General features: G+C 41.2%; 1 protein-coding gene across 5 annotated transcripts in view; it reads left to right on the top strand.

Annotated features, from left to right (window-relative positions):
- Positions 1 to 13,244, top strand: part of LOC137652344 (mannosylglucosyl-3-phosphoglycerate phosphatase) — a 266,291-nt gene that overhangs the window by 181,321 nt on the left and 71,726 nt on the right. For all 5 annotated transcript variants that reach the window (XM_068385696.1, XM_068385700.1, XM_068385697.1 and 2 more), the window contains exon 10: positions 5,582 to 5,709. In XM_068385696.1, the coding sequence (XP_068241797.1) occupies positions 5,582 to 5,709 (128 nt within the window). The remainder of the gene's footprint in view (positions 1 to 5,581; positions 5,710 to 13,244) is intronic.

Below are 13,244 nucleotides of genomic sequence, written 5' to 3'. Positions count from 1 at the left end.
TCTGCATCTTTATTGGCTTCCTCAAAAACACCCACTTTGATCATGCCATGGAAGCTTCTAGAAGAAATTTCTGATGCAATCTGGACCACTTTGGGCCACCTTGAATAGGTGCCAATCGTAAAAAATATTTCCCAAAAATACACTAATCAAGACACGCTAATGAAATTTTCAGGCATTATTAGCACTATAATAAGGCATATCCTCTGTAAGTTTTATCATCCTACAGGGAAAATAAAGGATTTTATGAATAAAAATGTGAAAATCGGAGCTAGCCACTTAAAAGTTATTTGGTGACCAGTGAGAAACTACTGTCTTGAATTGAAATTCGCTCTGTTATTATGTTTGTTTATCCACCTGGAACAAGCACACAAAGTTTTATCAAAATCGAACAGTAAATAAGCACACAGCAAGAAAAAAACGAGCAATAACTTTAGTGAAAGCCCGGCTGGTGATGGAGGGATACCTAGAAATAAATATTCACCAAAAATTAAAATATCGATTTAGGGAAAAAACCTTCTGTGTTTTTGTAGGTATTATGTCACTTGATGGCCTAAAACATCTAAATATTATATTACTTAAGGCATAAGAGCAGGACAAGCAAAGAAATACACCCCTCTCCCGAAAAAGAAAAAACGATAAATTACGATTTTTGTCTGATGACAAAAATATTGGATATAAAATCATAGTCACCCCTGAGCCCATTTTCTTTTATGTCACTGATATGAGAAAACGACTTTGAACAGTTTTTAAGGGGTAAACTTTAAAAATTAGACAATTACTAATGATATTTCGTATTTTTACTATTAACATAAGGGGGGGCGTTGATGACCGGGGGCATTATAGAGGCTGGAGATGAATTCTACACATATCACGGCCTTCTGATAGGCAAAAGGAAGACTTTTAGCAAAGAAAAAAAAATTGGCAAAAATCCCCCTTGTAAAGTGGAGACAACCCTTAAGTCGTAACAATAGGGCAACACTTGTCCTTCCATGAAGACATGTCCTAAACACGGGTATCCCTCAGGTTCGGTTTCTCAAAATATGCTGACTCCACTAATTAAGACGATGACATCTTAGTCAAAACAGGACAGTCCCCTTATTGCAGCAGGCGTTGTCGTCGAGGCTAGGTTTACTTCCAAAATGTTGATGACAGGTTTGACCAAACAAAATGGATGTCGAATCTCGTCTCGCCTCGCTGCTGACACTTTGGGAATAGATATTTTTGTCTATTAAAACATCTTTAAAATTATTATATCTACCCATGACAGTCAGGATGCCAGAAAACTTAAAATCATTCATTCATTATCCTTATGCCACCTCTTATCAACCGTGCATTTTCCCTGTCACCAAAGTAGAAGTCAGAGCAAGAGGGCAGGTGAGTCGCTGTAGCTCAACCAACACTCAACTGTAACTATTAGAACCAAGCTAGCTTGTAATTAAGAACACAGTCTGAACTCTGTATCTGTGGGTTTGACAACTGCAGATTTACTTTATTATTATTGTTATTATTTGCTAGAAAAGCAGGATACTATATCTCAAAGGGCTCCATCAGTTAAGTAACCCAAGGAGGAAAATGAATAAGGAATTACCAAATAAACTGTGTATGAAAAGAAGAGACTAAAGGGTAAATATTTTAAGATCAATAACATTAAAATACTGTAAGGTCTTTCATATATAAATGATGAAAAGAGACTTATGTCAGCCTGTTCAACAGAGAAGTATTGCATTAACTTTGAACATGTGAAGTTTCACCAATTCAATTACCAGATTAGGAAAATCATTGCGCAACCAACTTTTAGAATTCTTTTCCATTTTGTTTCATTCATAAGTTGATGAACACTACCGTCTATGCTTCCTCGGTCAGCTGATTAAGGCAAACTTCCAAAGGATCTTTTTTAGTTCTTACATACATATGTATACCAAGGCACTTCCCTCAATTTTGGGGGTTAGCTGACATCAACAAATGAAACAAAAACAAAAAAAGGGGACCTCTACTCTCTACGTTCCTCCCAGCCTAACAAGGGACTCAACCGAGTTCAGCTGGTACTGCTAGGGTGCCACAGCCCACCTTCCCCCGTTATCCACCACAGATGAAGCTTCATAATGCTGAATCCCCTACTGCTGCTACCTCCGCGGTCATCTAAGGCATCGGAGGAAGCGGCAGGGCCACTGGAACTGCGTCACAATCGCTCGCCATTCATTCCTATTTCTAGCACCCTCTCTTGCCTCTCTCACATCTATCCTCCTATCACCCAGAGCTTCCTTCACTCCATCCATCCACCCAAACCTTGGCCTTCCTCTTGTACTTCTCCCATCAACTCTTGCATTCATCACCTTCTTTAGCAGACAGCCATTTTCCATTCTCTCAACATGGCCAAACCACCTCAACACATTCGTATCCACTCTAGCTGCTAACTCATTTCTTACACCCATTCTCACTCTCACCACTTCGTTCCTAACCCTATCTACTCGAGATACACCAGCCATACTCCTTAGACACTTCATCTCAAACACATTCAATTTCTGTCTCTCCATCACTTTCATTCCCCACAACTCCAATCCATACATCACAGTTGGTACAATCACTTTCTCATATAGAACTCTCTTTACATTCATGCCCAACCCTCTATTTTTTACTACTCCCTTAACTGCCCCCAACACTTTGCAATCTTCATTCACTCTGACGTACATCTGCTTCCACTCAACCATTTGCTGCAAGAACAGACCCCAAGTACTTAAACTGATCCACCTCCTCAAGTAACTCTCCATTCAACATGACATTCAACCTTGCACCACCTTCCCTTCTCGTACATCTCATAACCTTACTCTTACCCACGTTAACTCTCAACTTCCTTCTCTCACACACTCTTCCAAATTCTGTCACTAATCGGCCAAGCTTCTCTTCTGTATCTGCAACCAGTACAGTATCATCCGCAAACAACAACTGATTTACCTCCCATTCATGGTCATTCTCGTCTACCAGTTTTAATCCTCGTCCAAGCACTCGAACATTCACCTCTCTCACCACTCCATCAACATACAAGTTAAACAACCACGGCGACATCACACATCCCTGTCTCAGCCCACGCTCACCGGAAACCAATCACTCACTTCATTTCCTATCCTAACACATGCTTTACTACCTTTGTAGAAACTTTTCACTGCTTGCAACAACCTTCCACCAACTCCATATAACCTCATCACATTCCACATTGCTTCCCTATCAACTCTATCATATGCTTTCTCCAGATCCATAAACGCAACATACACCTCCTTACCTTTTGCTAAATATTTCTCGCATATCTGCCTTACTGTAAAAATCTGATTCATACAACCCCTACCTCTTCTAAAACCACCCTGTACTTCTAAGATTGCATTCTCTGTTTTATCCTTGATCCTATTAATCATTACTCTACCATACACTTTTCCAACTACGCTTAACTAATACCTCTTGAATTACAACACTCATGCACATCTCCCTTACCCTTATATAGTGGTACAATACATGTACAAACCCAATCTACTGGTACCATTGACAACACAAAACACATACTAAACAATCTCACCAACCATTCAAGTACAGTCACACCCCCTTCCTTCAACATCTCAGCTCTCACACCATCCATACCAGACGCTTTTCCTACTCTTGTTTCTTAAATGAAATAATTAGTCCTTAAACTATCATTTGATCATACTATGGTAAATAGTTTTATTTAGAATACTTTTTTCTCATTTACTTTTGAGTTTAATGGCATGTCAAATTTATCGTAGCTTAATCCATGTTGCTGATGCATGATAATTTATAGTTTTTAGGTTTGCGGTGCTTTATTATACTGTACAACTTAGGAAATTGATAATTTTTCTCCCAATTCGTTAGGTAGTTTTTGTGCAATTTGGTTTACTTTTTCATAAACCAAATGCGCTATCTTGCAATTACTATAAACTCGGGAATTTCATAATAAAGTCTTATATAAGATTATGTTATAACGAATCATCATTCTTTTTTTCCCTCTAATTCCGAACAGTCTTCCCGATTCCAAACAGTGTAGCAGCTATGAACATTGTTTTATCACCTTTAGCTACAGCTTGTTGTTTATATCTGACAGTATATGTCTGCTAAAGAAGATGATGAATGCAAGAGTTGATGGGAGAAGGCCAAAGTTTGGGTGGATGGATGGAGTGAAGGAAGCTCTGGGTGATAGGAGGATAGATGTGAGAGAGGCAAGAGAGGGTGCTAGAAATAGGAATGAATGGCGAGCGATTGTGACGCAGTTCCAGTAGGCTCTGCTGCTTCCTCCGGTGCCTTGGAAGACCGCGGAGGTAGGAGCAGTAGGGGATTCAGCATTATGAAGCTTCATCTGTGGTGGATAACGGGGAAGGGTGGGCTGTGGCACCCTTAGCAGTACCAGTCGAACTCAGTTGAGTCCCTTGTCAGGCTGGAAGGAACGTAGAGAGGAGAGGTCCCCTTTTCTGTTTCATTTGTTGGATGTCGGCTACCCCCTAAATTGGGGGAAATGCCTTGGTATATATACAAAATGTATATATCCTTGATATTTTCTCCCGAGCAAATAAGGGTATACTCTTATGTAAGAATTCTACTTTGACTTTTTAACATAACTACGGCAGTTATTTACCGTCCTACAAATATTGAAATATGAGCGAAACAGCTATTATCAGATTTTATTGTTCATAGCAAATTGGCTGCTTTTCATTCAGTTTGTATTGTGGCTGTTTGCTTATACTGTACATAACGATCGTAACATTACTAACGATACTTTTATCGTTTTTTTTTACTTTGAAATTAATAAATTTTATTGCTGCGAATTATCGATCAAAATATTTGTAACTTCAAATTTTTGTTTTTGTGTATCAAAGCATGGGACAAAATTATTTTATTCTTATCCTCGAGAATTCATTCATCGAAGCTTTGTATACGGGCATTAGTGTATAAAAAAATCTACAAGTCCTCTGTCAACCTCAGATTGCTGTGTCAATCATCTTGTGGTTGAATCCCTGGTAAGAGTCTTTTGAGTATTTTGTTTACCTCTTATTTAAGGATTGATTTATAAAACTATCTGTAATAGTTTACCCCTACTGACCATTTTGTCAATGTTGGGATCAGTGCAATGGCTGTTGTGTAAAACATTACCCCTACTGACCATTTTGTCAATGTTGGGATCAGTGCAATGGCTGTTGTGTAAAACATTGAAATAAATATAACTTTCAAAACAAACTAAAATTTTTAAATGCTTACACAACATTTATTCAGTCATACCCTACTCCCCACATCTCATGGGACAAAGCAATAATGAGGATATCCAGCAAGAGGACCATGACTAGCCATGTATAGTTTTTATAAAGTTTTTTGAGGGCTAGTCATACAGATCCACTGGTAATCCTCTAATTTATTAATTTGCAAACAAAAACTAAAAATTTTCTTATTATACTGTATTAGATGTAAATTTGTAATATTGATCTATAATTCATTCAGAATAGTACATGTGGTGGTTATTACTAATAATAATAATAATATGGAAGCAGTAGGCAAGTTTTCTAAGTCTTGAAAATTGTTTATCTAACAGCAAGATGAAGAGCAATGTCCAATGCTGTCAACGGCAGTGCAGAATCATTTCACTGCAATCAAGACACGGCAGGGTATGACACGTCGTAATTCTACTCACAGGCAATCTCTAATTTTGCTCTCAAGAAGGTAAGCTGCTGTAGAATGGCCTTGGTAATCTTCACATTTACTGGCATGAGTGTGACCAAAATGAATTTTACACTCACTAGCATGTTGAATATAATCACAGATTCACTATTATCATATTACTTAGCCAGGTTAGTAAATAGTATACAGTACTTCAAAATAATTGCTATTGTCATTGGAGAAAGTATAATATCCTTTGCCAGTATTTTAGTTTTATATGTTGTATTCATTGTTGTTGGAATAAGTTTCTAAAGCTTCTCTGTATCCATGAACAAAAGAGAACAAAATTCGTTTATTTACTAGGTACGGAATTTCACTGGATTAAACTTTATTCCTCCCATTTATGCTAATAGTCAATAATAATTTTTCTATTTTATATTGAAAAGTTTAATGAATTACTGTGTAGAAGTTAAAAGAAGAGAAAATTCTGATATTATGAATCAAGGGTTTAAAATTTCTCAAAAACGATCTAAGAAATTAGTATTACAGTATACCTGTATTTCTTTTTGTCCTTGTATGATTGAAATCTTTGTGTTTCTGTTAAACCTAAGATAATTTGTAAAGTTTACTTGACTTCTCAGTCCTGTATTAAGCATTTCAGAGATGATATTTTTATGAAACTCCCCTAATGTTTATGTTGCCTCTCTCTCGAAGCTGTTTAAATGTTGACGACTACCCTGAAATAAGAATTTCCCTGTTCTTCCATTGTAAAATTCCTTCCCCTATACAATAGATGTGTATTGAGTTAATCTGGAGGTTGATGGCGACCATCTAGGCGTTGGTACGCAAAAGTTCCTTTTTCTTTAAATTCTCCAGTCGTGTTTACCAGTGTTAGACATGTTTACTTCTGTTTACTACCTGGGATCCTGATTGAGTTTGCATTTGTAAAAGTAGGTTATTTAATATTTTAATTGGAAATGTCTTGATCCAGAATTAGAGATCTCTTGCTTGAGGGTACACTCGACCACACTACTCTATCTTGTTTCTCTTCCTCTTGTTATTTTGAATTTTTTATCCGCTTGTTATCTTCGTTTTTATAGTTTATATATGAAAAGTTTATTTTAATGTTGTTATTGTTCTTAAACTTCTCATATTTTTCCTTATTTCTTTTCCTCACTGGAGCCCTCAGGCTTATAGCATCCTGCTTTTCCATCTAGGGCTTTAGCTTAGCAAGTGATACTACTACTACTACTGTGAATGCCAGTGAGAGTGGTTCAAGCAACTTTGTGAAAGTGTGCTGGCTGCAGGACTATCTTTGGTTTTATTGTTTTGAGAAATGTTGTTTGCGAGCAGTTCCTCTTTTTAAGGTTTATTTATATTCTGCTGATAGGTGACCACTTTAATTGTACTAAACATAAAAGTAAATAAAATTTTCGTTTGGGGGGGGGGGGGAAATCCAGAAAAAAATAAGCTAGTTAATTGCTTCAGATGTTAAAATTCCACTCAAGCTATTTTTGAGTTTTCAATGGTTAATAGTAGTAAGCTTCTTATGATTTTACAAATTTTGCTTAGATTATCTTAGAAGACCCATTACTATATTTCTTGGCCTATAAGATGCACCCTCATTTCAGCAGGTCACATTCAGGAAACCAGTGGTGCTAGAAAAGGAATAAGGGAAGAAGCATGGGTAGTGGTAGGGGTGTGGGGGGGGGGGGGGGGTAGTCGTAGTAGCGGGCAGTAGTTGGATGTAGAACAGCACCTCGCAGTATCGGGGAATATTGAGGAAGGAGAGGTCTAATTGGTAAGGGACCTCTGGTAGTGGTTCTAACACGCCCCAGTTACTATACCAGCTCTCTATTAGAGTGAGCGAGCTGGGTTTATTCCTGGCATTCCATGCAACTTTTTCTCTGGTATATTTAGCAGTATTTATATCCTAGAAATGCTGCTATAAGGAGCATTTTCAATATTTAACTTAGCCGGTGATTATATAGCTGCAACTCTGTTGCTCGACAGACAACTCTACGGAAAAACTCGCCAGCGATCGCTACACAGGTTGCGGGTGTGCCCAACAGCGCCATCTGTCGACCAGATACCCAGCTCTCAATGTAAACAAAGACTCAATTTTCTCTCTGTCGAGGTGTCGACAAGACGTACTTTACTCGCTGTTGCTAAACTGGAGTTTTTCACATCTATTTGGTGAAGTACTATATTCTAGTTTTGAGCTTTCGCTATGCAGGTGTTTTATCTTCATCTTAAATCTTGAACTCGTTTTGGATAGATTTAATTATGGTGACAAAGAGAGTATGGACTTTCTTTCACTTTTAAATGGCCGACCCTTCCCTTAGACGGAAGTGTGTTTAGGCTTTTAGTAATTATCTTATCACGTTATAGATTTTCCTCTATATATTTTATATCTCTCCGCCTTTATTAGGCCTCTTCGATTAACTTTCCATTTATTATAAACATATAAAAATAAATTTTAATGTTTTGTTTATATGCGACTTTTCCTGAGAGTAGGCGGTCCTAACTTGGAAACCGAAGTTAATCAACGTTGAGCCCTTTATATCGTAATTAGCTTTTAAAGAGCTAAGGATTTAAAACTTTTTAAATGTAATATTTTATGAAAGAATTTCTTTGATAGTCTTCGTACTGTTTTCAAAGATGAACTAACGTTTAGTTTTTTTATGCTACGCAGTTGTTGACGTTCAGGACGTTCAACATGCGCTCTATCGTTACGATAGAGAGAGAGTGTATCACGGTTTCACTTTGCAGTAAGAGTAAATCGATTCTGACGTTTTGTTCATTCTTTCTTAGCTTAAATGTTTTAAATTCTATTTTAAAGGAACTTTTTATTTGAAAAACCTTTCAGTTTTTTTCCTTTAGTCAAATAACATGTTTTTTTGACGAAATATAATTGGGCTCTTCTCTTAGGTGCGAAATCAAGAGAGAAAGAGAGAGAGAGATAGAGACGGAGGGAGAGAGAGGAGAGAAAACGTTCCGTTCAAGCGGGTAACGTTGTTCTCGAGTTACTCTCGTCCCTAGTCGCTGTACGGGGAGGAAGGATAAAACGTTTTTAGTTTTTTATTCTCGTCCCCAGGCTATGTGCGGTGAGAGATTGAAAACGTAGTTTATATGAACTAGTGTTTAGTCTCTTTCCCAGCCACTGATTTTTTTTTATCTTAAAATATGTTTTCTGTTTTTTGCTGGTATTAATGAGCTTGCATTATACGACTGATTTCGCATTTACTACCTTTTAATGAAGGGTAGAATTGCGTGTTTCAGGTAGAAATCAGTAAAAGTTTCGATTTCAGTGAAATAAGTGCAAAACAGAAAATCGAAGTGATAAAGTGATATGCGCAAAGTGTTACAGTGTTGCGTCCGAGGGTTCGTCCGTTCGTGCCTGTCGTTCACCTAGTCCGGGACCTCTTGCATGCTCCCAAGCCCAGGGGAGAAGTAATGTCAAACGACTTATGGGTTCGAGAGGCCTTGATCAACGAACAGACGTTTTCCCTCTATGGTATCGGGTGTATCTTACCAAGATCTCCCCTACCATAAGACGAGAGAGACGTTGTTTCTCCTCGTCATCCGAAGGCTTTTCGCATAAGAAACCTGTCACAAGGTTTCGAAGCCCTTAAGCGAAAGTCAGTCCTTTCAGGACAGGTCCAGCGTCCTGGTTACAACCATTAGGACAGCTCTGACCCTATGCAGTCATCGGATAACTGCTCGCCGCCTAACAAAAGCGTAACACAGACTCCGAGAGTCTTTTTTTGTTGGCAAAGTGTTGCGGTCACAGACGTTACCCTCGTCTCTTACCACAACCATTTCCGTTGATCCTTTGGGTTGTATGGCAAGACATGCAGTATATGCTTGCCTCCCTTATGGAAGACTATTCTGCCGATTAGTCCGTTGAGTCTAGCCGTTTATCTCATCGATATCCTGGCTTTCAGCCAACCTAACGTTCCTTTGTGCTTACTGTTGACGTTGGCGTAGCTTAGTCACGTCAGTCAGGTTGTTTAGAACCACACTCGATGCGGTCTCGTGTGGTTTTTCAGCCGCATTTGGACGTTAGGCCACTTGCTGATGCTCCTGTTGACGTTCAAGACGTTCACTAACAATCGGAGTTGACTTGTTTTGACGCTGTGCGTCAACCTCCGCATTCTAGAGTTGTTTTGACTGCTCAGTCTAGGCAGTCAAAGCAGTCTCGAGTGGACGCTGTGCGTCCTCACGCACCTGTTGTGGTTGACAGTTCAGTTGTTGACAGTTCACAGACTGTCAAGCAGTTACATGACGTTGCGTTCTGGTCCGCTACTAATGCACCAGTGAGTGTGGACTCTGCTTGTAAAGCATTGCCACCACGGTAGGTCTCTCCCTTGCTTGAGACTCAGCTTTTATCGGACAAGGTTCCTGTAGATGAGGAAGTTGCTGTTCCCCCTCCTACTGATATTCCCTTGAGGACTCTGTCAGATGGAGAGGAGCCTAAAGCTGCTTAGCCCCCTATGGACTTTAATTAAATCATGATGATTTTTTTAAGGATCTTTGTCCGGATCTTTTTGTAACTGCTGCTCCTCGTTCGCCTAAACGTCAGAGCTTACACTAGGCCTAGCTACTTCGAAGCCGTTGTTTTTAAGCTAGTGCTCTCTCGCTCTCCTAGAGAGCTTTACGTTGGCTAGGCGACTGGTTTTTCACCAGGAGGAGTTTGGGGGATACAGCCTTTGCTTTCCCTTCTTTTAAACTGGTTTATAGAGCGAGAGTCTGATATGACACGAGAGAAGTTCTCAGCTTGGGAGTTCATGCCTCTGCCCAGATAGACTTCTCAATTCTCGTAGACTCTCCCTGGCGCCTGGCCAGGAGACGCTCCAAGTTTTTTACAGGTCAACTTCACAGCTGTTTTCGAGCCTTTGAAGTTTTGCTGTACAATTATGTCATGCATAACAAGGCTTTCAGGGATGGTAAGCGGTACCGCCTCAGTCACTAACCCCGTCTGTTGCCACACCTACTCCCGTAGACCCTAAATGGGCTTTGCTGCAAGACATGCAGTCCAAGCTTGCGTCCTTGATAGAGGACTTTAATGCGGAGAAGGTTGCTACCGAACCTTCTGGCCAACAACCTTCCAACCGGTCGGTTGTGCGCCCTGTTGACGCTGAGGTAACCTACTCGCGTCTGCCAGTTGAGGTGGTTCCTCCACCGATGCGACCCAGTGTGGGTTGCCAGCCGCACGTTGACGTTAAGCGACGCTCGGAGGTGGTTGTTGACGTTCAGGACGTTCAACAACCAGCAGAGGTGACTTGTTTTGACGCAGTGCGTCAACCTCAGCAGCCCGGTAGGGTGTTGACTGCACAACCCAGACGGTCTAGACAGTCTCGGGTTGACGCTGTGCTTCCTCGCGCACCCATGGTTGTTGACAGTTCACAGACTGTGCAGCAGTTCCATGATGTTGCGTCCGGCTCCGTCACGCATGCACCAGTGCGACCGGACTCAGCGAGCCAGACGTTGCCCACTCCGTTGCCGTTTCCTCATCAGTTTTCGGATGAGGAACCATCTGATGAGGACGTTGCTGAACAACAAGACGATCAGCCCCCAGAATAGATCAAGCCCTGCTATCCATCCAGAAGATGCTGAAGAAGGAACGCTGCTCAGTCAGGCTGTGGATGAGTCTGGTAGGGACGCTGTCATCCGTGGAACAATTTGTGTCACTAGGAAGACTACACCTCCGTCCTCTTCAATAACATCTAGCTTTTCACTGGAAAAAGGACAAGACGCTAGAAGCGGTCTCGATCCCGGTTTCCGAAAAGATAAAGTCTTGTCTGACTTGGTGGAAGGACAATATCAACCTAAGAGAGGGTCTTCCCCTGGCTGTTCAGACTCCCAACCACGTTCTCTTCTCGGACGCATCGGACGTGGGCTGGGGCGCGACACTAGACGGTCGGGAATGCTCAGGACTGTGGAACTCGAGTCAGAGGAGCATGCATATCAACTGCAAGGAGCTGTTGGCAGTACATCTGGCCTTGAAAAGCTTCAAGTCTCTCCTTCAAGGCAAAGTGGTGGAAGTTAACTCGGACATCACCACGGCCTTGGCGTACATCTCCAAACAAGGAGGTACCCACTCACTGACGTTGTACGAGATCGCAAGGGACCTGCTCATCTGGTCAAAAGGTCAAGACATCTCCCTAGTAACGAGGTTCATCCAAGGCGACTTGAACGTCATAGCAGATTGTCTCAGTCGGAAAGGGCAAGTAATTCCAACCGAATGGACCCTCCACAAGGATGTGTGCAAGAGACTTTGGGCCACTTGGGGTAAAACCATCCATAGATCTCTTTGCAACCTCGCTGACCAAGAGGCTTCCAATCTATTGCTCTCCAGTCCCGGACCCAGCAGCAATACATATAGATGCTTTCCTCCTAGATTGGTCACATCTGGATCTCTACGCATTCCCACCGTTCAAGATTGTCAACAAGGTACTGCAGAAGTTCGCCTCTCACGAAGGGACAAGGTTGACTTTAGTTGCTTCCCTCTGGCCCGCGAGAGAATGGTTCACCGAGATACTTCGATGGTTAGGAGACGTTCCCAGTAGTCTTCCTCTAAGGGTAGACCTTCTACGTCAGCCACACGTAAAGAAGGTACTCCAAAGCCTCCACGCTCTTCGTCTGACTGCCTTCAGACTATCGAAAGACTCTCGAGAGCTAGAGGCTTTTCGAAGGAAGCAGCCAGTGCGATTGCTAGAGCAAGGAGAGCGTCTTCCATTAGAGTCTACCAATCGAAGTGGGAAGTCTTCCGAGACTGGTGCAAGTCAGTTTCTGTATCCTCGACCAGTACCTCTGTAGCTCAAATAGCTGTTTTTCTCTTATACCTGAGAAAAGGACGATCCCTTTCAGCTCCCACTATCAAGGGCTACAGAAGCATGTTGGCATCGGTCTTCCGGCATAGAGGCTTAGATCTTTCCAAACATAAAGATCTGCAAGACCTCCTTAAGTCTTTTGAGACCACCAAGGAGCGTCGTTTGGCTACCCCTGGATGGAATTTAGACGTGGTACTAAGATTCTTCATGTCAGACAGGTTGGAGCCGTTACAATCAGCCTCCCTGAAAGATCTCACTCTTAAGACTCTTTTCCTGGTATGCTTAGCCTCGGCTAAAAGAGTCAGTGAGATTCATGCCTTCAGCAAGAACATCGGATTTTCGTCAGAAAAAGCCACTTGTTCGCTACAACTTGGTTTTCTAGCCAAAAATGAGCTGCCTTCTCGGCCTTGGCCTAAATCTTTCGATATCCCCAGCTTATCGGAGATCGTAGGCAATGAACTAGAAAGAGTCTTATGCCCTGTTAGAGCTCTTAAGTTCTATTTAAAGCGTACTAAACCTTTACAAGGCCAATCTGAAGCTTTATGGTGTTCAGTTAAGAAACCATCCTTGCCTATGTCAAAGAATGCTTGGTCAGACTTTATCAGATTGTTAATACGAGAAGCTCATTCACATCTGAGTGAGGAAGACCGAACTTTGCTTAAGGTGAAGACGCACGAAGTTAGAGCTGTAACAACTTCCGTGGCCTTTAAGCAAAATATATCTCTGCAAAGTATAATGGACGCAACCTATTGGAGAAGCAAG

The sequence above is a fragment of the Palaemon carinicauda genome, chromosome 13 (genome assembly GCF_036898095.1).
Source record: "Palaemon carinicauda isolate YSFRI2023 chromosome 13, ASM3689809v2, whole genome shotgun sequence".
Lineage (NCBI taxonomy): Eukaryota > Metazoa > Arthropoda > Malacostraca > Decapoda > Palaemonidae > Palaemon > Palaemon carinicauda.
This window is presented reverse-complemented; position numbering and strand designations above follow the sequence as displayed.